Source organism: Canis lupus, chromosome 23 (assembly GCF_048164855.1).
Source record: "Canis lupus baileyi chromosome 23, mCanLup2.hap1, whole genome shotgun sequence".
In the NCBI taxonomy this organism is placed as follows: domain Eukaryota; kingdom Metazoa; phylum Chordata; class Mammalia; order Carnivora; family Canidae; genus Canis; species Canis lupus.
In genome coordinates this window covers 38470425-38497701 of record NC_132860.1, presented here as the reverse complement: position 1 = coordinate 38497701, position 27277 = coordinate 38470425, and the positions used below count along the sequence as shown (strand labels likewise).

Genomic DNA, 27277 nt, shown 5'->3' with positions numbered 1-27277 from the left:
AGTCATATAAATGTTAAAAATGATTTAAGAATGATACTTCAAGGGATCCATGGGTGGCTCAATGGTTGAGCGTCCCAGGTTGTGATCCCGGAGTCCTGGGATTGAGTCCCACATCAGGCTCCAAGCACGGAGCCTCCTTCTCCCTCTATGTGTCTCTGCCTCTCTGTGTCTCTCATGAATAAATTAAATATTGGCATAGCGTTTGAGAAAAAGAAATTATCAATAAAAATTTCTAAATACTTACTTAGCTTTATGAGGATCTTCCACTTCTAAATCCCAAACATAAAGTTTGCCAACCTGATTGCCCAATGCAAGCATCTGTATAAACGTATTTTTAAAAACACCAAATTATTAAAATAGGCTATAGAGCATTCAAATATTCCTAAGATATATTCATATTTCATAAAAACCTCAGTTCCAGACTATGGCTATACTCCTGATTATTTCTATTTCTTTGTATCTTATACTTCTGATTCGTAAATGGATAACAGCAACTTATACTTCAGAGGCATCCTGAGCAAATTAGAAGGCAAATTTATGAAGGACTTTACAATTTACATTGTAGCAAAAGCTACAGACAGCTCCTCCAAAGTTTTCTTATAGAAATAAATACCCAGATAATTTGTTACTACAAATTCATAACACCAATCTCTAAAATTTCTCTAAGCTTTTCTACAAAAAAGCTATTTAAAAAGTTAACATTCAATCACCATAACATTAAATCTTAATAACAGATGTTATGGAAAGTAAGCACCATTGCCAAGATTGACACCTGTCAACTGCATTTATAATAAGCACTGCAAATGGTGTGGAGAGCCTACTCTATAAAGATAGAATAAATAACATCAACGGCTAAAGTAATCAATCACTACAAGATATCAAGGTAGATTCTTAGAGGAAACTGAACATGGATGCACAACAGAGAAAAGTGAAATTACAATGGTCTGAAGTAATTTTAAAATGTAGAAATATGTTGCTACCTTTTGCCAGAAATCCATAGAAAACCTCATGTACCAAATGTCACACTGGCTGTAATCGAATCGCCCAAGAATAGTCACATTAGACTCACTGGGTTTAATTTTATCTATATCATCTTCCATTTTGCCAGGTTTCCAGCACACAATGGCATTTTCACAAGACTTTAGAAGACAGAAATGAGAAAAAATTGTTACATATAGAACTGAAATTTAAAATTTAAAACAAAGCCTTCTTTTCTCTATTATCTTTTTAGAATTGACAGTCTTAAGACCTGGTTATCCATCTAGTAGATACAGTGATATACATTTATTTATATTTACAGAGTCAAGGTCCACACTTGAGGATAAGAGGTCATATTACAACAGAATTTGACAATATTAAAAAGCATTATATTATCTGGAATATCCATTTTGAAGTCAGAATTTCTCTTCCAAACCAAATTCAGCTCTCAATACTCTGGCATCCAGAGACTTGAGTGTTTTATAACATTTGTTATAAAATATAAAATATAAAATTAAAAAAAATATATATAAAATTATATGTTATAAAATATAAAATTATAATTTATAAAATTATAAAATTATAAACAATAAAATTATAAAAACTCTATACAAAAATATGCTTTTCAGTATGGCCCCTGCTTAGAGGCCTTAAAAATCATATTATATAGAAGGTAATAAACTCAGTGGTTTAAATCAAGACATTGATATGGGGATACGACTGAAATAGACTAAGTTATACTTTCCTTATTCTGTAACATAGTATCTTTGCTGAAAAAAAACTGCAACACAGCGGGCACTATTTATATTATAGGTCAGTGGTGTGCCAATTAAGGAACATTTGGCAATGTCCCTGGCCTTTAGCAGGTAGAGGCCAGAGATGCTGCTACATCCTACAATCAATATACAGGATGGCCCCTCCCATTAAAAATAAAGATTGTGTAGCCCAGTATTTCAACAGAACCTGGACTGAGAAATTCCTGTTGGTAGAGAGCTTTCCGGAGTTTTACAGGACACAGCCCACACAGCCACATGTTGCAGCTCTGCCCGTTTCACTAACATATGAATGGTTCAAAAGCAGGGCCAAAGGAAGATTAGGGAGGGGACAACACTTCCCCCCATTTTTCTTCTCTTTTTTAGATTATATAAAATCCCAGGGCTATATATCTGATATACAAGTTCTTTACTGTAAAGTACCTTAGACATCACCTACTTTGATGACTTAACTAAATGTACAACTGGAATGACAGCTTGTAGACTTCCATCCAAAGACTCCTCTTGGTCCCAACCCTAATGAATCAGAATCTCTACAAGGGAAGGCCAACGCAGAAAAACTGCCACAGTTCTTCAAGTGCTTGTCACTGATTACACTGGTAAAAGATCCTTAATAAATAAAGTCCTCTCAGGGAGAACTAAAACTTAGGGAGGGAAAAAGAATTTGTTCACTGTAATGGATGACTGCACTTGAAAATCATGTAGAGAGCTTTTTAAAATTACAAATTCCCAAGTCCTTCTGCCAGATTTAGGATCTCTGGGATGGTGGCCTAGGTCTCTATTTTTACAATGTTCTCCCTGTGATTCTGATGCAGAAATAGATTTGCGACTGCCAATATAGTTCACTCAGGTCAGCTTCCTGAAACCTAAAATGCAGAAATCCTTTCCTATCATCTAATTAAGTTCTAAGAAAAATTTTAGAGCTAGCGGCTTTTTATTTCCACTTCCAAAACAACGGAGTATATGTACTCCCCCCTATTTATCCTCACTATTACTTAAAAGACTGAATACCAAATATAAACCAAACATAAAACTTTGGAAGGTAGAAAGAAGGCAGACTGGTTAGGAACCCTGGGACATGAAGATGTTGAATTCCTTGGCTTTCTTTTGCTTTGTTTATGTACCCCAGACTGGACACCAGATAGAGCAGCCAGCAGCTCAGCAATACTCACAGGTTAAGTCCAAAAATACCCCCACCAACAAAAGCCTGCTCTAACCAAAGAACCAGGAAAGGGACAACATAGCAGGAGAGAAAATTTTCAAACACTCTAGTGCAACATCACAGAAAAAACTGGGCCCACCCTCTCATGAACCAGCAAAGGCTAAGTGGGGAGCACTTCTCAGGTGGCAACTATGCACCTCAAGTGCATACCTGAACCTCTCTACCCCTCACTGACTCTCTCTACCCCTCATCCTAATGAGGTAACTCCTCCTACTCTCTGGCTGGGGTGTTATCAGAGCAGACCTAGCAGAGAGTCAGCATGTTTACAATCATCCATGACCCCCAGTGTCAGGGGAGAGCTAGTGGAATAGTAATGAGACACCATCATCTCCACTTTCCCATCACCTGGCAATCATGAAGCAATGCTTCCCCTTCCCCTAATGAAAATTAATCAGAGGAAGCCTCCTGTAAAAGATCTAAATAAAGTTAAGAGTCTTGTGATACAACACTTAAAATATCTAGATCTCAATAAAAAAATTCAATTATACCAAGAATCATAAAAATCTTAACTTTAATCATAAAAGACAATAAATACCAACACTGAGATACATAGATAACAGAACAATCTAACAAGGATTTTGAAGCTGCCATCATAAAAATACCTCCATGGGGTAAAAAAAAGTGCTTCAATGAGCAATTACAAACACATTTAAAACAATAAAAAAGTCAACGAAGAAATAAAAGGAATCAAATGGAAATTTTAGAAATGAAAAATACTATAACCAAAATAAGAAAATCAACTGAAAGTTTCAACAGAAGAGAGTCAGTGAATTTAAAGTTAGAAAAACAGAAACTACCCAATCTATACAAAAGAAAACAAATGTAAAAAATGAGAGTCCCAAGGGTTAAATAAAAATCTAACATTCGTATCATTAGAATTCCAAAAGGGAGGAAGAGAGTGGGTCTGAGAAAGAATTTGAATAATGGCTGAAAAGTTCCCAAATTTGGGATAAACTATGGCCCCCCAAAACATAAATCTACTATAAATTTAAGAAGGTGAGTGAACCCCAAAAGATAAACTCAAAGAAACTAGGGTATGTTTACATTTAAATTTCTGATAATTAAAAAGACAAAATCCTGAAAGCAATTAAGACAGGACACATTATGTTTAGGAGAAAAAAAAATCCAATGATGGCAGATGCCTCATCAAAACCACAGGCCCTGGAAAGAAGAAAACAACTGTCTACCCAAAATCCTGTATTAAGTGAATATACCTTTCAGCAATGAAGGAGAAATGAAGACATTCTCAGATGAAGAAAAAGGAGGAACTTGTCATTAGCAAACCTACCCTAAAAGAATGGTTATAGGGGGTTTTAGCAACAAAGGAAATAATTTAAGAAGAAATTTTAGAACATCAGGAGAGGAAAAAGAAGGAAGGAAAGAGAACAATGGAAGGAAAAAGAACAATGGAAAAAGCAAAACAAGTGAATACAATACTCTCCTTATGTTTGATGGCTGAAGCAAAAATGGTAACATTTTTTGATGTTCTCAATTATAAAGGAAATATTTAAGACAATTATACTGTAAATGGTGGACAAAGCAACATAAAGGGAAGGTTTCTACACTTCACATCAAGTGGTAAAATGTACACAAATTATGTAAATATGTTTTTCCATTTATGTTTGCATGGTAGGTATATCTTGAGGCAATTTTTTAATCTTTTTTTTTTTTTAAAGTAGGCTCCATGCCCAGCATGGAGCCCAATGTGGAGCTTGAACTCATGACCATGATTATCAAGACCTGAGTGGAGATCAGGACTCAGATGCTTAACTAATTGAGCCACTCAGGCACTCCAGCAATTTTTTATTTTGAATCTACATATATTTTATACCTGAAGTGACTTTCTTATAATGGCATTAATGAAAATACATAGTATATAGCAAAAGGTAACAAAACAGTTAATATGCATATATTATGTAACATATAGAGGAAACATCAACAAAGCTACCTAAAGAAATATACTCAGTATTACAGATAAAATGGAATTCTAGAAGCACTTGGATGGCTCAACTGGTTAAGTATCTGCCTTCAGGTGAGGTCATGATCTTGAGGTTCTGGGACAGAGCCCCACATCAGGCTCCCTGCTCAGTAGGAAATCTGCTTCTCCCTCTCCTTCTGGTCCTCTCCCCGCTCACACTCTCTCTTATGTGAGCTCGCTCTCAAACAAATAAATTTTTTAAAAAATTTTTAAGTGGGATTCTAAAAAATGTTTATATAGCACTGCTTGGCTGACTATTAATAGAGCATGAGACCCTGATTTAGGGCTTCAGTTCAAGCCCCACACTGAGCACAGAGCCTACAAAAAAACAAAAAATCATGTAACCTACAGGAAAATAGGAAAAAAGCCCAGATAAATTAATTAAAGAAAAAAAAAAAAAGGCCCAGTCACCAAGACATAGCAACAACAAGCAACCCACAGAGTGGCAAAACATCATAAAACTGAAAGCAAAAAGAAAAAAATGCACAATTACAGCTGGAGACTTTTCCATCTCTCAATAATTGATAAAATAAGTCGAGAGAAGAATCAATGAAGTTATATAAGGATTCAACCACTGTCAAACCAATAGCACCTGACACTTATGGAGCTCCACACAAACAGATTACACATTCCTTTCAAGTTCCCACAGAACACATTCAAGATAGTCATAAGTCTCAGAAACAACCAAATCACAGGGAATATGCTCTGAACACAATGAAATCAAACTAGAAATCAGTAAGATAAAGATTAACACAATCTCCAACACCTAGAAACTAAACACACTTCATATCACAATTAGTGAGATGCAGCTAAAGAAGTGCTGAAAAGAAAACTTCTAGCATCTAGTACTTATCTTAGAAAAAGTCTCAACTCAATAATGTAAGCTCCCACACCTTAAGAAATTAGTCAAAGAGCAAAACATAGCACAGCAAACAAAAGGAAGAAGAGATAAAAAAAAAACTGGTGAGCCCTTACCAAAACTTACCAAAAAAGAGAAGACAAATTACCATTTCAGGAATGAAACAGAGCTATCAGGAAACTTTGCAGTTGTCAAAAGGAAAATAAGAGAATGTTACAAACAACTCTACACATAAATTTTACCTTAGATGGAGTGGATCAATTCCTTAAACAGCACAAACTACCACAACTCACACAATAGGAAATAGTTAATTGAATAGCTCTTTTAACTATTAAGGAAATGGAATCTGTATCTTTAAAACTCTCTCTCAAAAATTTCTAGGCTCAGATGATTAGAGAATTCTAACAACCATTTATGAGGAATTTTTATATAATTTCTTCCCAAAAAATATCAGAGGAAACTTGCCGATTCATTTTATGAAGCCAGTATTAGCAATACCAAAACCAGACAAAGACATTACAAAAACTTCAGACTAGTATCATAGCCTCATGAATACAAACACAGAAATCTTTAACAAAATATCAGCTATTAGCAACACATTTAAAAAATTACACACTATGAGCAAATATACTCATTCCAGGGATACAGGACCAGATCAATATTAAAAAAAAAACAAAAACAAAAACAGAAAAGCCAATAAAATACATCCACTAACAGGCTAAGGAAGAAAAACTATATCTGTATCATGAAGTGATACAGAAAAAAGCATTTGACAAAATTCAACACCCATTCATGATAAAACTCTCAAAAAATTAGTAAGGAGTACAGTTCTCAACTTGATAGAGAACATCCACAAAAACCATACAGCTAATATACCTAATTGTGAAACACAGAATTCTTACCCTCTAATATCAGAACCAAGTCAAGAATGTCGGATTTTAACACTGCTATTCAACACAAAACTGGAAGTTTGCCAGTGCAATAAGGCAAGGTCAGAAAGGAAGATATAAAACTGTCCCTACCTGCAGATGAGGTGATAGTCTACGTAAGCACCCCAAGTACTAGACAAAAAAAATCCTAGAATTAGTAAGCAGCATAGCTAGGTCACAGGATGCAAGGTCAATATGAAAAATCAATTGCATTTCTGTATACTAGCAATAAACACAGAAATTAGAAATACCATTTACAATCACCCAAAAAAGAGAAGTAGTACTTAATTATAAATCTAGCAAAGTATGTATAGGACTTGCAGGCTAAAAGCTACAAAATGCTGATAATAAAAATCAAAAGATCCAAATGGAGAGACATACTATGTTCATGGACTGGAGAGCAAAGATGTCAATTAATTCCCCCATCAAACGGATATAAAACAGAAAGGCAAAGGAATCAAAAGAGCTAAAACAATTTTGAAAAAGAATAATAAAGTGGAAGAAAACACGTAACTGTTTCCAAGACTTATTATCAAGACTGTATATATATTCTAGTGGTAGAGGTACTAGAGCAGAAAAACCAGAAACAGCCTCACACAAACAGGCCAAACAATTTTTGACCAAGGTGCAGAAGCAATTAAAAGGAAAAAGAACAGTTATTCCACAAATGGTGCTGAATAACTAGATACCCATAGGCAAAAAATGAACTACTTCTAAACCTCATCCAAAATTAGCTCAAAATAGATCATACATTTAATATAAAACATAACCCTATAAAACTTCTAGAAGAAAACAGGAAAAAACCTTTAGAATCCGGAGCATAGAGGTTTTAAATGTAACATCAAAAGCACAATCCATAATTTTTTTCAAGCAAAAATCAATAAATTGAAATTCATCAAAATTAAAAACATTTGCTCTGCAAAAGACCCTGTTAAGAGGATGAAAAGACAAGCTATGGACTGGAAGAAAATATTTGCAAACTACGTATCTGACATAGGATTCATATTCAGAATATATTAAGAACTCTCAAAACTCAACAATAAAAAAACACAAAACCAATCCAATTAGAAAATGAGGAAAAGATATGAAGAGACATCATCGAAAAGGATATATGGATGGTAAATAAGCATATGAAAAAGATGTTCAACATCACTAGCCATCAGGGAAATGTAAATTAAGACCATGATGAGATATCACTACACACCTATCAGAACAGCTAAAATAAAAAATAGTGACAATACCAAATGCCGGCGAAGATTCGGAGACACTGGATCTTTCATACATTGTTGGTGGGAATGTAAAATGGCACGGCCACTCTGGAAAATAGTTTGGCAGTTTCTTAAAAAACTAAACAAACTTAACCATGACCCAGCAATTGCCATTCTAGGCATTTATCCCAGAGAAATGAAAACTTAAGTCCACACAAAAACCTGTACACGATTGTTCATTAGCAGCTTTATTTGTAATACACCCAAACTGAAAAGGACCAAAATGTCCTACAATAGATGAATTGTGGTACATCCATACCATGGAATACTACTCAACAATAAAAAAGGAAAACGACTGATACACACAACAACTTGGATGGCATTATACTAAGTGGAAAAAACTAATCTTAAAGGGTCCCATACAGTAACATTCTTGAAATGACAAAATTCACATGTGATAAAAAGACAACATAAACTCTACACACACATTGTACAATGTCAATTTGCTAAATTTGATACTGTATTACAGTTATGTGAGATGTATGTGGGAGAACCTGAGTGACGGGCAATATGGGACTCCTCTTGTACTTTCTTTGAAACTTATTGAGAATCTAATTATCTCAAGATCAAAAGTTAAAAAAAAAAAAAAAAAAAGGGTAAAAAGGCCAAGAAAAAAAGTCAGGCTCTGCCCAAGAAAATATGAAACGCCCTGAAATCCACATCAAGAAAAGAAACTGGATAGCAATTTTTCCAAATATGACAATCCTAAATGTTCAGATAACATCACCAACAATACTCTAAATTATCAGCAAAAAATATGTAAATGTACATCAACACATTACAGAGCAGGGGTTGGCAAACTGCAGCCCATAGCCAACTCCAGCTGTCTGTTTTTGTAAATACAAATTTACTGAAATGGACACGACATAACAAAAAACTCACTATGGCTTTAGATATTGGTTATTTTATAATACTGGATATCAGAAGAATATCATCTTACAAGTTAACGTTTTTCCTATTATTGCAGCACAAGTTATAATAATTCATCAGGATGTTTTATGCCTAAAACAAGTTTCCAAATCTATGAGACTTTACGGAGGGGCAAGGGGAGGGAATTTCCCATCTGCCATCCAATTTACCAAAATATAAAATAAATTGTGCTCCCTGCAAAGTTCCAACTCACACAAACACAAATAGAAGTACAGCTTAACAGCAGTTAGCATACCTTGGAAAGTATCAAATCACCTAACCATCGCACACAATCGACATAATTCCTATGTATGTCTCTGGTGGAAAAGTCAGGAAAGTGAATTTTCTGAGAAATAAATGGCCTGAAATGGAAATGCCAAAAGTTAAAAGAAAAAAGTTAAAAAAAAAAAAATTACCATAGGAGAATCACATTAATTTTCACTTTCAGATTTATAAAACATTGACAAATGAAATATATGACTATTAACTCTGTGTTCCTAGAAAACTGCCAACTTTCCTGTTTATCGAGAGCTAAAGTCTCATTTCATGTATTTGTTTCTGTATTTTTTCCATTATCGGCCTTCAATTTTATCTTATGAAATTTCATTTATAAAAATTATACCTGCTTATCTTACTATGTAGACCAAAATTAATCACTTCAATTCTGGCTATCCTAACCAATGATAAGCACAGTCATCCGATTACAGCACCAAAAGTTTCTCATGGAAAACATTAAGCTATCTACTCAATCCTTTAAAATTAAGCATTAACAATCTATGCAACTCAACATATCTAAATTATTTCAAAAGATAGTCACCTTTCTAGGAACAATGACACATCATTCCAAAGGCTGCTAAAAATAAGGTTAGATGAGTCTTGCCTTGAGCAACAATTTCTAAAAATGACCTCTGACAGGAATCTGGCATTTATTAAGACTTTTCCTCTATTTAGGAAAGTGAAACATAGTGCTATTTTTTCCTTAAATATGTTTGTGAGAAGACCACCAAGCATAGAAATTGCTACTAATTCTATAATTAAAAGTATACCTAACATTTCTAATCTAATGATTCAGTTTTATACTGAAATAACTGTAGAAGAATGATATGATGCCATGAATTAATTGTGTCTTGGGCAACTCACATGTCCTCTCTTTACTTTTCTCTCATATGTAAAAAGGATGTTGGGCTGAATCATCTCAAACATTCCTTCCAGTTCAAATTCTGGGAGCTTTTCTTTATTAAAACATTAAAATGTTATTAATGATCTGATACAAATTCTCAATTCTACTATAATTATGTTAATTGCTTTTTAGCCAAATATATATGTTAGTGCACTGAAATATTTGTTGACGGTTATAAATTTAACTGACAATCTATTAATAACCTGGTTTGATAACCAGAAAATAAATGTTAGCTTTTTTGTTAAAACAGAAGTGCAAAGTTAATATACAAAGACATGACAGTTACAGTGAAAACATTAATAGCCTGAAAAGATTCTGAAAAGACAATGACCGAATTAAGAATTGAAGCATTTCAAAAATATATTAAGAGGGGTATCTGGCTAGCTTCGTTGGTGAAACGTGCAACTCTGGATCTTGGGGCTTTAAGCTTGAGCTGCATGTTGGGTATGTGTGTATGTGTGTGTATACATATATACACATACACACACACACATATATTTTTTTGTAAGAAAACTCTAAAGTTCGCAGAGTCCCATGAAGCAAGGCCCTCCCTGCTTCTGAATTTTCTCCTTCTAAAATATGGATCATCATTTAAAGGAAAGCATTACATTACCACGAATAAAAGCCAAGAAACCCATTTTAAAAAATCACGATTTACTCTCTTGACTTTGAATTTATTAGACTGTTGACAAATAATACAAGTAATATTATTCTGAAAGGTTCTTTACTCTATCCCACACCAAGTTTAAGCAGCTTAAAACTGTTATAATGTAATAGCCAAGCATGTGCTTACCTAAATAAAAATAAGTGAAAAGTACCACTAAATTAAGATGAAACCACAACTTAAGGGGGATTTTGAAAAAGGAGCCACAAACATTAGACTAAAAATAAGACTTTGATTTAAAATGAGTAAACTTTATGGTATGGTAAACTGGTACCTCAAAGTTATTTAAAAAAGGCTTCTAAACTCAATGTTGGAGAATTATTTAAAAATTTCAGAGAAAGTAAAATGCATCTATCCAACAGCATGAAATAGTTTTAAATAGCACAGTTTTTACCTGTTAGTTTTATTTGGGTTATAATCGTAAGATTCCTTAATTGCATTCATCATTCTCTTTGAATTGATCCTCCAAAGTTTAAGAGAGTGATCCATACCACAGGACATTATTTTTTCACCCAAAAGATCATAGTCCTGTATGTAAAACAGAAAAGCTTAAATATCCAAAATTGCCCAAAATTAAACTATCCAATTTTCATCTGATGTACAACATAATGAAAACCGTATTTCAAGTCATATACATACATTTTATCTATGTAGTCCATAAATCAGTTGATGCTGCTTTCAAGATTTTTTCAAGATTTATTTTAACTGATTTGTCATGATCACAATATGTGAGCTTATACAATATATAAGTAAATTATTTGAATTTAGTTTTATCTATTCAATTATCTTTAAATATTTCCTTTGATTTTGAAAGTAAACTGAATGAATTATTCATTATATATTACATGTATTATAAACTGAAACAATTATTCCATGACACAAAGACCTATGTAAGTTTTCTTTGTCCAACCCTGATTAAACAATGAAACTGACAGCTATATGTGAAACTATACAATGAGTCCTTGAACAAAACTGAAATTTTACTTTTATCTGTGTACCTAAGTAAAATACTTGTTATATAGGTTATAAGTTCACTTTTAAAAAGAAAAAAGGTAAAAAAAAAGGTCTAAAAAAGGGACAAGATATTTTAACTTTTTCATTTGCTACCTACTAATTTTGAAGACACATAACAGAACATCTATAATAACAACCTTATCCCACCTTATTTCATAGATAAAACAATGAGGCACCAAGATGCTATTTAATTTAGCACATGGTTCATGTGTTAAAATAAAACCTTTAAAAAAAGGAAAGATTTAAAAAAAAAAAAAAAGGGAAGAAAACAGTACAGAGTTCTATTTGAGGAAGAGAATATTTTCTTTATTAATCTAGATATTTCTGTGTACTCCAACCTTTGAATTGGTCATGAATACTGTTTTACAAGAGCCTAAGGGTTTTAGGTTTGGTGTTCACTGAATTCACAAGTCTGGTTGCTGCTACTTCTAATTACCTGTCAACAGCAATAAGACACCCTTACGATCAGTAGCTCGAATTTATAATTTTTTTTTAATTTGTATTTATTTATGATAGTCACAGAGAGAGAGAGAGAGAGAGAGAGAGAGAGAGGGAGAGAGGCAAAGACATAGGCAGAGGGAGAAGCAGGCTCCATGCACCGGGAACCCGACGTGGGACTCGATCCCGGGTCTCCAGGATCGCGCCCTGCGCCAAAGGCAGGCGCCAAACTGCTACACCACCCAGGGATCCCTCGAATTTATAATTCTTAACGGATGGTGTCATGGCTTTTAGGACACAAAACCAGATGGGAGAATGCTACTGCAACTTTAGAAAATCCAAGGTGACAAGGTAGCTGAGGAGGTAGGTATGATTCTCCAAAGAATATAAACTCTAACTACAGGAATATTTAAGTCCTTTCAAATAAAACGCTACCTGCTTCAAAACATGGTGCCTCTTTACAGTTTAATAAAATACCGAAGACTTGTAAAACCACTAGATAAGCTATAAAATAAAATGTAAGTAAAGCTAAAATAATGTGAAAATACTAGCTGACCAAAAATATCATTATCATTAAAATGAATCAACAAATTATAAAACATAAAGATACCATGAAACCAAAGGGTTACCTGAAACTTAGTTTAAGCATAATAAAACAATTCCTAAAAATAGATCTTATATTTCAGCTTCAAATAAAAAATGAAAGCCGATCTCAATTGCTAAGCAGCTTAACCTTTTTCTTCAGTAATTGAGAAACAGCAAAACAAAAGTTACCTTGGTGATTTTTGATTGAACAAGTTCATGGTATTGTTTCATGAGATTCTAGGTGCTGGTATAAAGTGCAAGAGTACAGATAAAGCACAAAGAGCCTTACTTGCTTTATTCCTTCATCTGTAAACTAAAAACCTTATTATGTTCCAAGTAAATAAAATGAGTGGCTGGCAGACTATATGAAACCAACCATATGCTTTCATGTCAGAGTTCCATGAGGATTGTTCAGAGCTCTGTACACCTGATGGTCACTGCCCTGCAGCTTTCAACTTACAGCACTCAGAACTTCATCTCTGTGCCCTTCTACGCCTCCAAATATCGCCACCAGAGTGTCTGTCTGGATATTCCACAATCGTAAGGCATGATCTAGACATAAAAAGAATTAAAATGGACTTTTATCCTTCATTTACTCTGGACTCTCAAAACCTCTGTAAAGAAGTAAAAACTACAAAAGTTTGGACTTCAGCAATACACAGGGAGGACTGGGAATGTAATCTACATTATATAACTGCTTAAAAAATTTACATCAACATGCAGACTTAAGTATGAGCTCAAACTTTTCAGATCAGAAAGAAATATCTATGTCGTCTTAAAATATGTTTAGCTTATTTACCTCAAATCATATCCTAATTTGATGGACTCATGCTCCTGAGATAATACTTAGAGATTTGACTTAGGTTTCACATTGAAACTTACATGTCACAGAGTAAGATACTCTATGACAGAGTAAGATAAAGCTTTTTCCTCCACAGAATCCACATTTACAAATTGAAGGGGACTGCAAGATTTCTAAAGTAAACCCAAAATAGGATTAAAAACTACATACACCACAACAAGCTTTTATAGTATTATAGACCTCCTAGAAATATAACTGTAATTTGAACAATCTCATTTTCCACTAAACATTAGCAGCAAAATATATAGCAACAACATAAAAATGTATTCTGTGAAATATAACAATGCCTATACTATATATGAATATTAACATATTCCATACACTAGAAGGCAATTATAAATTGTGTTTAATAGTAGAAATTAACATTGCTGTAAAAATTATTTCTTGATTCCAATTGTGTACAATTTTTTGTGTAGACACTTGTTTTCATTTTTCTTGACTACATACACACACAGCAATAGTATTTCTACGTTTAACCTTTTGAGGAACTGCTAGACTGTTTTTTTTTTCCAATAAAATAGTATCTACTTTTAATCAGTGATGTTTGATTCCTTCTTTAATTCCTTCTTTAATTTAAAAAGGCGATCATATTTTAATTAATGGTCTATAACAGCATGTGCAGCCATGGTATAACCTATATGACATTTTCACAAGGCACTGTTGCTTGCTTTTTTGAAATCAGATGTCTCTAAATATATGGTCTAAACAAAATATATAGCCCGATTATGATACAACTTAGAAACTAAAAGAACACAGGAAATTTTATTGTAACATATTGGAAAGCTTAATATTTAACATATTAGAAAGCTTAATATTTAACAAAAGCAGCTCCCAAAATTTTCTGGACCTATGTTTCTACATTTGCAGATCATTATGGTAATTAAACTGTAGGAAATGCCACTGTTTTTTTATGGTCTTAGATTATCTATTCATGTTACTATGATACTTTTGTGAAGTTGATTAAGTGCTGAGTATTAGACTAAGGGTCTTAGCAGGCTCAAAGGACAAAAATCAGACCTTGAATGAAGTTTGAATTAATCCAGGTCGCCATTTGCTTAGGTTTTGATAATAGTCCACCCAAAATAGCATGACTAATAGAAATTTTTATATCTGAGTGATATTCCTGCCAGCAGCACCAACTGTTGAATGTTAAATATGAGTTTTGCAAGGTTAGACTGGTTTTTAAGGGAGATATATTTTACTTTCCCACCAGCAATGTGTAAGGGGCTTCAAACTTATCTACCTCTTAGTCAACATATGTTACTGCCTTTTTGATTACTGTCAAAACCCTAGTAGGTATAAAGTGGTCTCATTGTGTGGGTTTTTTTTTTTTTAAGATTTTATTTATTTATCCATGAGAGACACAGTGAGAGAGAGGCAGAGACACAAGGAGAGGGAAAAGCAGGCTCCACGCCAAGAAGCCTGATGTGGGACTCAATCCCGGGATCCCAGGATCACGCCCTGAGCCAAAGGCAGATGCCCAACTGCCAAGCCACCCAGATGTCCCTCTCATTGTGTTTTTGATTTGTATTTCCCTAATGAAACGATATTATGCATTTTTTCATGTGCTCACTGGACATTTGTGTATATTCTTTAGAAAGTCTGTTCTACACCTTTGTCCATTTTTTAAAGGGTTGTCTTGCTGAATTTTAAGAGCTCTTGATACAAATCCCTTATTAGATCTATAACTGTAGGTTATCTTTACACTTACTGACACAACAGAGCAAGAGCTGGGTTAGAGAGCTGTAATATTTAGAAAGTGTGGCATTATGACCTATATCACTTGTAAAGAAATACTTGGGCCCAGCTATTATCAAGAAAAGAGAAAAAGTTATCAACTCTTCTTAGATGTTGATTTCCAAACTTAAGCCTTGGTAGATAACGAAAAATCACACAGAAGCATTTTCATGGAAGAGTTTTGATTTGAGAACATTTTTTAGTACCTGCAGATTGTGAGGGAAGGTTACAGGTTTGACAAGCCTTTAAGAATAAACTTGACTAGAATAATAATGTAGAAAAAGAGAAAAGGCAATCAAGAACAGAGTGTAGAAATAAGAACACAGCTGATTTCAGAAAGCTCAGAAATTAGTAAAAGGCTTCTCTGAACCCTGAATAACTTCTATTCCCAACATAAGCATATAGAGCAAGGCAGGGCTTTTTCTTTACATGTATGGGAAATATTTCAAAGAGCTTATGCTGGAGAACTTAGCATTTTAAGGAATTCTATTAGAGAATCCTTTATAAAACAAAAACTTTATACATGAAAAAGCAAAACAGATTTTCAGATGCATTATTTCTAACGACATGGCTGGTCAGTGATAAGAGGACTTGCTAAACTATTTTAAGAATTCTTAATATTATAACTTTGGTGATCTGCCACTTAAAAATTAATATAGCTTAAAATAATCCAATTGAGGATAAATGATGATAATGCACTATCGTGATTAAGGTTGATACATGCTTAATCTTCAGTACCAATTATTTTATCTATGTCTGATATTAAAAGCATATTTCATGGTCTTTTTACCTAATTTTGGACCTGGGGATGCTAACATAGCCTGACATTCTATTAAAATGTATTTTGTGGGCAACCCTGGTGGCTCAGTGGTTTAGCGCCACCTTCAGCCGAGGGCCTGGTCCTGGAGACCAGGGATCGAGTCCCGCGTCCGGCTCCCTGCATGGAGCCTGCTTCTCCCTCTGCCTGTGTCTCTGCCTCTCTCTCTCTGTGTCTATCATGAATAAATAAATAAAATTTAAAAATAAATAAATAAAAAATAATAAATAAAAAATAAAATGTATTTTGTAAGTTCATTTTTTAAAAACAGATTTCATTTATTTATTCATGAGACACACACAGAGGCAGAGACACAGGCAGAGGGAGAAGCAGGCTCCATGCAGGGAACTTGATGTGGGACTCGATACAGCGACCACGGGTACACGACTTGAGCTGAAGGCAGATGCTCAACCGCTGAGCCACTGAGGCGTCCCTACTTTATAATTCTTTTCAAGTTTGGCTGTTGGTTTTTTTCTTTTCTAGTACCTTAGAACTCTTTGTCCCTTAAAAAATAATTCCCAAATAAATAGGACTAAAGAAACATTTGCTTCTCTTACCTTTACTTACTGAGAGGAGAAGATTTGGATCTCTTGGGTGGAATTTCAGCTCATTGATAGCATTTCCATGGCCAACATAATGCTACAATAAATTTATAACATTCAACTTTCATATTAAAATCAATAAATTCTTTCATTAATCTTAAGAGAATGGAAAAATAGTTTCACTTAAAGTAGTGGTTCTCAACCCTGGCTGCATATTAAAATCAACGGACAAAGTCAAAGGAAAAAAAAGATGCTTAAGTCTTGTACCTGCAGGTACTCTGATTGGACTGGATCAGCTAGGACCCAGGCAAGGATTTAAAAGATACTGAGGTGATTCTAATGTGCCCCAGAGTTAAAAACTTCTGATTAAGGTGATTTGCAAAACTTCTTAGTATCAAATTCCCAGGTTTCACCTTTCAGTTAGTTCTTTACATCCCTGATCAGGATATTTGGAAAAAGTACTTACTCTTCCCCTATAGTTCATATAGACCCTTTCAGAATACAGCAAGGCAGAAGAGAAATTACTTTTTTTTTTTTAAATTGCAAATAATAAAAACTTCCCGCTTATTCCTTAATTTGTATTATCAAATGTAACAAAGGTCTCAAAAGACTTGTCTAAAAGAAGCAAAAAGCAAAAAAAGTACAAATCAAGATTGTAAGATATTGATTCCACTAGCTTTCAATTAAAAATGACACATTTTCACACAATTTTCTGTATTCAAAAAAGTGTGTATATAATTTAACCAAAAACCTACCTTTATGCACTGCATTGTTATGGGATTAATTATCCTAATTATGCCTCTAGATCCAGCCACTGCCAGCAAAGGATGGCTTGTATTACTATCATATGTCCATGCACAAGTATAAAAGTTTTCATCAGCCTAAGAAATGCCAGTTAAGAAACAGAATTTGTTTTTGAAAAGTAAACATGTCAACGATTATAGTATAATACATGGAAACCTCTAAAGAAATGCTCAAGTTTTTGACACAGGAGTTCTCGTTTCTCCTTACACAACCATATTTAAACAATGGACATTTTAGGTTTACAATCTATACCATGCGGTCAAACAAAGCCAGTCCTTCCATTCAGTTTTGATGATTATTTAGATCCCTGCATAAATACTCCACTGTCATTTGAAAGCAACCATAGACAATATGCAAAAGAATGAGTATAGCTGTGTCCCAGTAAAATTTTATTTACAAAGACAGGTAGCTAGCCCCACAGGCTAGAACTTGCTAACCCTTTTTATCTCAATACTTCTGACTATGCCTTGCTAGATAAAGAGTTAACTGTTTAGTTTTCCACCTTTTCCTGTGAGAAACTTTCCCAACATGGTTACAGGTCACTTCTTTCTGCATAAACTACAGAAGAATGAATATCCTTTCCTTTTCTTGTTTGCTAGGTTTTCAAATGGATCTGAAAGAAATACCATATCATCAACCTTTGTCTAACTTTCGGCTTTTTAAATCTTTCTTTTTCTTTAGGTACTCATGTTTTGCAGTATTTTATTTCCTAAACAAACAGCACATTTACTTTTTCCCTATAGGCTTTGTTGTTCAAGTACTTGGTATGAGTGCCAGTCACAGCTTCTTATCGGCCCCTATTTATTAATATTAACTACTCTGAAGTGATAAAATTCTAAGCAAGGTCAAAGAAACAAGACGTTTTAGCTACTCTGCTATCATTTCTATTACCAGATTTTCAAAGCACATCTTCAGGCACCTCTATCCACTCATATCCACCTTTCAATGCATTTCTAGGGATCAGGAAAATTAGATAAACTAGGTATGACAAATTTCTTGGGTGATAGTTAAGAAACAGCACTGGTTAAAGAAAGGACACCATAACTTTGGGAACTACGAAAAAGTTTTGGTGCACTTATTAAAAGTCAATTTCTTTAGCCAAAGATATTGAAAACCCAAGAAAGGATACATCAGCATCCACATAAGACTGCAACAACCGGATTTCTCCTTGTGAGTGACATTCATATAAGGTAACCTAATAAAAACAAAAATATAGTAAATTGCATCTCAAATACAGAAACCACAATTTCTTCACCTTTGAAACATATTTTAGTCACAGATGTCTTAAAGATACTACAGAAATTGCTTTAGAATAGCTTCTTTAAACTGAAGGAAGCATTTATAGGGATCCCTGGGTGGTGCAGCGGTTTGGCGCCTGCCTTTGGCCCAGGGTGCGATCCTGGAGACCTAGGATCGAATCCCACGTCAGGCTCCCGGTGCATGGAGCCTGCTTCTCCCTCTGCCTATGTCTCTGCCTCTCTCTCTCTCTGTGACTATCATAAATAAATAAAAATTAAAAAAAAAAAATTTAAAAAAAGGAAGCATTTATAAAGCCTAATGTATTACATAATTTCCTTAGTATAATAAATATTGTAGCAATAATAATGGTTTCTATTTCCAATAGATCTAATTTAAATTTAGATCTCATTCATGTAATTGCACCGACTCTTCAAAGTGAATACAGTTGAATTCCTCAAAGTAAAATTGTAGTTTATCATTTTTTAAATCAAGTTCTTAAAGTCTTTGGTAGTTTATGAATACTTACATATTAATTACAAATAATAAAGTCTATAATTTGCCTACTAAGTTTTTCTCATGAACACAGCTCATTAAATATTAACTTTCTGATGTATGGCTGTCCTTTTATTTGCTGTATATTCTAAAGTTAATATATAAACTATATACAATTAAAACTTTAATAAATTTTCTATTTTTCTTACAGATTATAGTCATGTTAGCAATACTTATTAATTTTAACAGATCCTATAAATCATCTATCACTGCCTATAAAATTAATAAAATCACTCTAATAGTCTAAAAAATATTCCTTATGAGTGCTAAACTAGTTTATGTCCTAGAATTTTGTGGAGTTTTTTTTTTTTTTTTTCTTTAAAAAAGTCCGGAGATGCCTGGGTGGCGCAGCGGTTCAGCGTCTGTCTGCCGTGTGGCTCAGCGCAGGATCCCCAGGATCCGGGAATCCGGGATTGAGTCCCACACATTCAGCTCCTTGCAGGGGAGCCTGCTTTTCCCTCTGCCTGTTTCTCTGCCTCTCTCTCTCTCATGAATATATAAAATCTTAAAAACAAACAAAAATCCAAACAGAATTTTTTGTAAAAATTCAGTAAACTATCCAATGGCCTTTCATGTCATTTTAAATGAAACTAGGGATACTTTCTGTTAGAATACCTGGAACATTTAAATAAGTATATTGAAGCACTACTTATAATTAATTCTATTATCATGGCCAAGTTAGTGAAGTATAATCTTAGGTTTATAGTTATGTCTTAAAAATAGATTCATATCAAAGCACTTATGTTCCCAACTAGGAAAAAATAACCTAATCTTTTTCTTGAACCTGTATCTTTCCCCATGACTTTTTTTCCCCCAAAGAATTTAGGAACCAGACAACTATAAGAAGCCATGTATCACAAGCCACATTTGGCTAAACACCAAAAAAAGCTATTATTCCATGTTATCAATTGCAGTAGCCAAGTTTCAAATTTTCAGTATTTCAACAACCTAGTAAAAGCACCAGAGCCTTAAATGTAATGAAACTTTCCTTAAAGAAAGTTTTATAGAAAACTACCTGAAGCCAAATTTTACTTTTTAGAAAAATGGAATAGAAAGGATCTAGCCCAGAATGGATGCATGTGTTTACTATGTTTCTTAAACTTGTAGGGAAAAAAAAACTTGAAAATATGCTGACATTTGAAAAATACAGAGTTCACAACTCTCTTGTAAGGTTACTTTGTTTGAAAACAGAATACCAACACTTGAGAAACAAAAATCAAATATAGAAAACAGTATGCATTAAAATCACATTCTTTTATTGCCTAAGAAGCTTAATACAACTACTAAAGAAGCATAAAATTTTATTTTACTCAAAGTAACAATGTATGGATCATCTCTCAGATTCACTCCTCTTCACCTCTTAAGCTAAAGGCAGAGGAAGTAACTTGTATTTGTTGTTAAACGGTATCTAATCATTCTATTTCCTCAGTTTTTCTTTTTCCAAACCTAACAACTAATTTCTATTTCCTCAGTTTTTCTTTTTCCAAACCTAACAACTAATTTCTATTTCCTCAGTTTTTCTTTTTCCAAACCTAACAACTAATTTCTATGGTATTTCTCCTAATTCCTAGTATAGTATTAATGGATAACCAGAATGTTAGCTAATGCAAACTTAAGAGGACAATTTTCCCTAAGGACTAAGGAATCTTCCAGTTCTCCATTCATCTGGAAGTCAACAGAATAAATAAGTCTTTGCAGTCCACCAGTTCAGCCCCTATTTAAACTAAAAAGTTCAAAATGGTTTATGTTAAAATGTGTCACCATGTTTCTTCCATACACTTCTCTCAGTTCAAGATACTTTTTGGCTTCTTTAAATAAAAATAAATCTAACATGTTTATTGCAAATAGTTAAAATACTTTCAAAAAAAAAAAATACTTTCAATACCTAATATATAAGCCACTGGATTATGCTTTGAATTTACAGAGAGCCACTAAGATTATTATTTTTAAGAAACTACAGACTTTATATCCTAATTTGAATGATACACAAAAACAGGAATCAATTTTTTCAGCCATTCAAAATGAAATATTAATGAGAACAAAATATAAACAGAAAGCTGTTTCATAAACAACTGAGAGTAATAAATGAAATAAAGACGTATTGTCAGTCATGTATACCAGGTTTCAACATTTTTAACTAGTTTGTGACAATTTCTAGAATATTACATAAGGAATATTAGTAAACCAGCTATGCCAAATTTACTTCACGATAATTACACTTCAATATTATAACATTGAAGTCTAATAATCAAACCAAATGCCAAACAGACCCCTGAACACTCACTCTGTTGCTTCCTACAGTTGCAAACACTAATGGATCTCCTTCTTTACTGTGCCAGTTAAACTGTACTCCAAATAATGGTTGATTATGATCTTCCTATAAAAAAAAATCATAAAAGAAAAATTACTATAATTTAGAAACAAAAGAATGGTGAACTGACCATTTCATTTCCCCTTAAACTCCTCCCACACCTGCCACAAAATGTAGGCCACTATTTAAAGTAGAGATCAGGAAATGAGAACTCATCTGTGAAAACACTTCGATATTTGCCTTCTGTTTTCTTAAACCCAATCATATTCTGATCAAAATTAAACTGGATAATTATCATTGATGCATTTAATCTCTTGGGACATACGGACATTAACTTTTGTTTCCCAAACAGGAAATGAACAAATATACTAAAAGTTAATACAGCTTCTCTAACACTCACTAAACCTTATTAGGTTTAATTTTTTTCCCCGTAAAATGAAGTATATCAGACTCCATTCAAATCACTGCTTTCCATTATTCCTATAGAAACAATTTCAAATAATCTTGGATTTGGGTCCAAAAAAAAATCCCAAATTTCATAACAAACAGTAATACCTGAGCAGTGTTGACCAGGGGAGACAAAGGACTGTAACATCAGTTACCAAGAGGCTATTATGGAGGTACATAAAATACAAGTACAGTTGAACCCTGAATGACACAGGTTGGAACTGCAGAGGTCCAATTAAACACATTTTTTTAAATACAGTACTATAAACGTATTTTCTTATGATTTTCTTAACATTTTTTTCTTTATGTTACTTTAAGAATGTAGTATAAAATACACACATGTACAAAAGAGGTGTTAATCAACTTTATGTTACTGGTAGGGTATATTACTGACTTCTGATCAACAAGAGGTTATATTAAGTAGTGAAGTTTGGGGGAATCCAAAATTAAACTTAGATTTTCTACTGCACAAAGGTGGGGGCAGAGCACTTCAAGCCTCAAGTTGTTCAAGGGTCAACAGTATTCACTTTTATTCACAATATTATTTTTCAGCCTTAGACTTTTACTGTCAATCTCCTGGCACTGAACATTAACTTTCACATTCACCTTTAACAACCTTCATTTCTCATTCTTTAAGTCACAGCTTTAGGTTTTTGAAATATTTAATCATTTTAAACAGGAAAACCAACACCTCCCAAACATACTACCTAGAAATAGGTTAAAATAACTATTAACACAAAACTATAATAGACACTTTGCTTAAAAAAAAAAAAAAAAAATACAGGGACGCCTGAATGGCTCAGAGGTTGAACGCCTGCCTTCCGTCCAGGGCATAATCCTGAAGTCCCCAATGAAGTCCCACATCAGGCTCCCTGCATGGAGCCTGCCCCTTTCTCTCTGTGTCTCTCATGAATAAATAAATAAATAAAATAAAAATACGGAAATTAATTTCCCTCCATTTAAGAGAATATAATTTGACACACTGAGCAATGTATTTTGCTACACAGACAGGAAAATTAATTTCCATATAGCCAGAGTTTTTTATGCTTTCTGAATATTTACCACAAATGATAAGGATTAAATATTTAAAAACTGCACGAAAACATCTGTTTCAATTTATGTTGACTGAAAGTTAATAGATCACATTCAGTTCTTTTTAGTAGCGGCATCAAGAAGTGGCTTTGTTTGAAAGTTTTAATCAAAATACAAAGAATAACACATTCCAAAATCTTTTATCTTAATACAAATAAAAAAGAAAACCCAGTACGTAATACTAGGTATTACCCATTTAAATTAAAACAAATAAAGCAAAACAAATTTAATAACTATGCAGTCTAGGCAACAACAAAAACCTTCAAAATACTTTTTAAAAAATTTAAAACTTGACAAAGTATCTGAGCAGAAAATGTTTACCACTGAAAATTATTCTGAAGGCGAGCACTCAGACTACAGGATCTGTCTTTCTGCACATACCTTGAGACTATTTACACACTTGAAAGAATATTTGCATTTCTTTGACTTCCATTTTCCCTTCCCCCAACTTTTCCTTCCAGGAGCATTTGGTGTATTTGTAGGTGTATCAGGGCGTTCAGTGTTGGTACCACTTTCTATACTGACAGCATCATCCTGTAACCAGTAAATTAGGAAAAATTACATGATACAGCAATACTGTAACAGCAAATGACTTTGTGCTGGGTAGCTGACTGACCCAGAAGTAGTAATTAACAAATTCTACAAGAAATGGAAAAAATGATTCCTATCTCCAAATAAGGATAAAAAGCAAACCAGTTACACATTATTTGTGGATTTTGGGTATTTCAGCAATAATATAAACAAGAAAAGCTCATCAGAGTAATAGTAAGAATAATATTGCCTTTAAATAATAGAGCACGGTTCTATGCCAGCCACCTTAATACACTGGCTCATTTCATGTTTACAACTCTTCACAGAAGGTACTTTTAGATAAGGAAGTGTTGTTTAGAAAGCTTAAGTGGTCTCTTGCTGCTTAGGGTTGCTGGGATTCCAACCAAAGCTGTGACTCCTAAATCTGACTCAACTACATGTCTTCATAATTCATTTGACCGCTGCTCAGCTTGGAATACAGTGGTCAGTGGCCCTCTGAGGATCAGGGAGTACTACTGCCTCTTATTCTAGATACAGTTTCTGAAAATCCTGTTATCATTCAAATTACGCTTAATCAGAATACGACCATTTAGGATTTCTTTAAAATCTTACATATTCTGTGCTATTTACAAGTGACATTTGCCTCACAGCTCTTATGTAATAATGCTTATATAGAATTCCAGAAACTCTCTATACTTAAAGTCCTTCCAAATGTAGAAATGACTGCAGAAAATCATGAAAATTCACTTAATGTATACCCTATCTCCAGTCTCCAAAATACATTCATGGCTCTTTAATCTAAGATTTAACTACCTCCTCTGACTACAGATTTCAGTGTGTTCTTTGGAATAAAGAGATTTCTTTAAACCTATTGCCTTAGGGTAATAGTTCCTAAACTCACTCCAGAGGAAGCCTTTTTTTCAAGGAATGCCTGTTAATATCTATTAAAACAAGTCTAGGAAACACTGCCTTAGGGGGTAGTTCTAAATGACTGCCTCTGAGTTTTATATTTACAGAAGTTTCAAAAATTAACGGGAGTGTCCAAAAGCATATAAAAAATTCATACTAATTCACCTAAAAACAGGATGGTATTATACAGTTATTCTTGGGGATACTTTTCAAAATTTCAAACGGTCCTACCTTTAAAAAAAAACAAAAAAGACAACACTAATTATTCTTGAATGTATCAATTAGGATAAAAAATTGGATAGATGGGACACAGTAAGTGTTCAACATTTGAATTGTAATTTAATGTAAATACAATCAGACAAAAAAAATGTAAAATTCTAAAGTTCAGTTCCTAGGCTGAAATCACGGTTTATATCTCTATTTCTCACCCTCTTTCCCAGTTTCACATAGTTAACATCTAGTGTAGAAAATAACCAACCTTCAGTGAAAAACTATGTACTATCTATAGCACACCTTTCCATGATATCAGATTCTAGCCCTCTTCATTGCCTTTGAACAACCTTAAAATTCATTTTATATTGTGGATAACTGAGGAAGAGGTTCAAAATGCCTTCCCTTCCACTCTCTAAAAAACTTTTGCCTCCATCTGCAATTTCACCTCTCCATTCCTTTAATGCATAAATGTATATTATTTGACTTAAACTTGCCTGGTTCTCTCATATGAGTAAATAAAAATTAACATGTTTCACTTACCTTTTTCTGAAAATTGTCTTTTAACACTAGAGAAGTAAAATAATAAGACTGACATTTATTCACCGGCTTCTTTACATTCTGGCCCAAAATTCAACTGCAAGTCAAGAAACCACACGAAACACTGTTTTGTTTAACTTACTCATCTCCAAAGGAAAATCACGAAGGAATCCAATGGAAATGCAACAGTCACAATGCTTTAATTTTATCTTTAAATTAAAATCAAACCTTTGCTGAGTATCTGTGTATAGGCTGACTTCCACCTTGGCACCTCCTCAAGATACAAAAAGATGATATGGCACTACCATCTTTTTTTGCCCAACGAGGAAACAGTAATTTGTCCCTTAATCTTGCCACAGGTTACTTAAGCCAAGTATAAATCTCTAGATTCATCCCTGTACTAGGCAACCATTAATACTCTTCCAGAAGTGAAATAAATACTCTGCAGTCATTAAGACCTTTATAAATTCAATAAAATGGCATATACATATACAAAACCCCTAAAATACGTCCTTTCAATTCTTTGATTCACATCCACAGTAATAATTGCTCAGGTTACCTTAACTCCCAACTCAAAAACACCACATTCTTTACTCACTTGCTTTTGGCTTTTCATTATTCACTTTCCTCAAGAGTAAGACCACTACTACCCCTGTTAGCTTTCTCTGAACTTAATTTTCTACAGTGTTCTTTACTGCCTTTCCTCACTGCTTCCCTCTAACCCATGTCCTCATTTAGGGTTGCTGGGTGGAATTCACAGGGCCTGTGAATTTAAATGGCAAAAACAAACAAACCTACTTAATTTTCACCATCTTTAACTGAAATTTAGCATTTCCTTCTATTAAAAGAAGGCAACATACATGCAAATACTACTATAGCTCTGACTTTCTCATCAGTGGAAATCAAATATTTTTATATTATTCTCGTAGTTGCAGATCTCAAAAAACTTGTTTATGACCATCGCTACTACCAGACCCTCCGCTTGATCCAGTTATTTAATGTGCTAATGAAGTAATTGGGGCAGACTAGCTCAGTAGGCAGGGCATGGGCTCAGGATCTCTGGGTTTTAGTTCCAGCCCCATGCTGCGTGAACAAATTACTTAAAAAAAAAATAAACTTAAAAAAAGTACTTATTTGAACATTTATATTAAAGCAACTTACTAAAACAAACCTTAAATTTGTTTTGAAGAACATTGTAATAACATTTCATCATTTTGTTAGTTTATTTGCAGCCTTATATACTGTATTTTATACATTAAAAAATGTTCTGAGAAGGCTACCCAAATGCATTGAGGTGTCCAAAGCACTAAAAAGGTTTAAAGTCCCTATTCAAATGAGAGAACCAAAACAAAAGCTTAATCCACTGTTTGGTGCCAAACAGCTTTAGAATGTAAAGAATATATCCTCGAGGGTCTACCAAAAAGGCTTTCAATTTATTAGGTCCCCTGAAATTTTCCTCAGTCTAAATAGAGTACTGACATTTTCATTACATTTCTGCTCGATTATTTAATATGTGCAAGGGCCAGAAGCATAAGTCTTCATAGTAATTAACTGTTGTATAGTACTTCAGAGTGGAGCAGGGACTCTTCTATGCAATTTACCTGTATTATCTCATTTAGTCCACACAAACACTCTTTGAGGTAAATAGCATTATTATCTCCATTTCTAAAAAAATTAAGAAAACTAGATCAAGTAGCTTGCTCAAGGTCAAGCAGCCAGTAAGCAGATTGAGAATTTTAACCTAACATGTGGATCCAATCTGTACTCCTAATGGCTCACCTAATTTGCCCAGAAATAAAACACGCTCCAAGGACTGAAATGAAGAGGGCCAAAAGCGTTAGAAAGCAATATATAAAATTGAGAAGTACAAACAGGAAAAAGATTTAA

General features: G+C 33.7%; 1 protein-coding gene across 2 annotated transcripts in view; it reads right to left on the bottom strand.

The window, feature by feature from the left end:
* Positions 1 to 27277, bottom strand: part of EED (embryonic ectoderm development) — a 29893-nt gene that overhangs the window by 588 nt on the left and 2028 nt on the right. The window contains exons 2-12 of one of the 2 annotated variants that reach the window (XM_072794940.1): positions 23582 to 23734; positions 21635 to 21727; positions 18689 to 18754; positions 17511 to 17636; positions 16771 to 16852; positions 13258 to 13349; positions 11155 to 11288; positions 9173 to 9278; positions 7981 to 8055; positions 981 to 1139; positions 245 to 318 (exon numbers count right to left, since the gene is read on the bottom strand). In XM_072794940.1, the coding sequence (XP_072651041.1) occupies positions 245 to 318; positions 981 to 1139; positions 7981 to 8055; positions 9173 to 9278; positions 11155 to 11288; positions 13258 to 13349; positions 16771 to 16852; positions 17511 to 17636; positions 18689 to 18754; positions 21635 to 21727; positions 23582 to 23734 (1160 nt within the window). The remainder of the gene's footprint in view (positions 1 to 244; positions 319 to 980; positions 1140 to 7980; positions 8056 to 9172; positions 9279 to 11154; positions 11289 to 13257; positions 13350 to 16770; positions 16853 to 17510; positions 17637 to 18688; positions 18755 to 21634; positions 21728 to 23581; positions 23735 to 27277) is intronic. The other variant, XM_072794941.1, reaches the window with a different exon arrangement.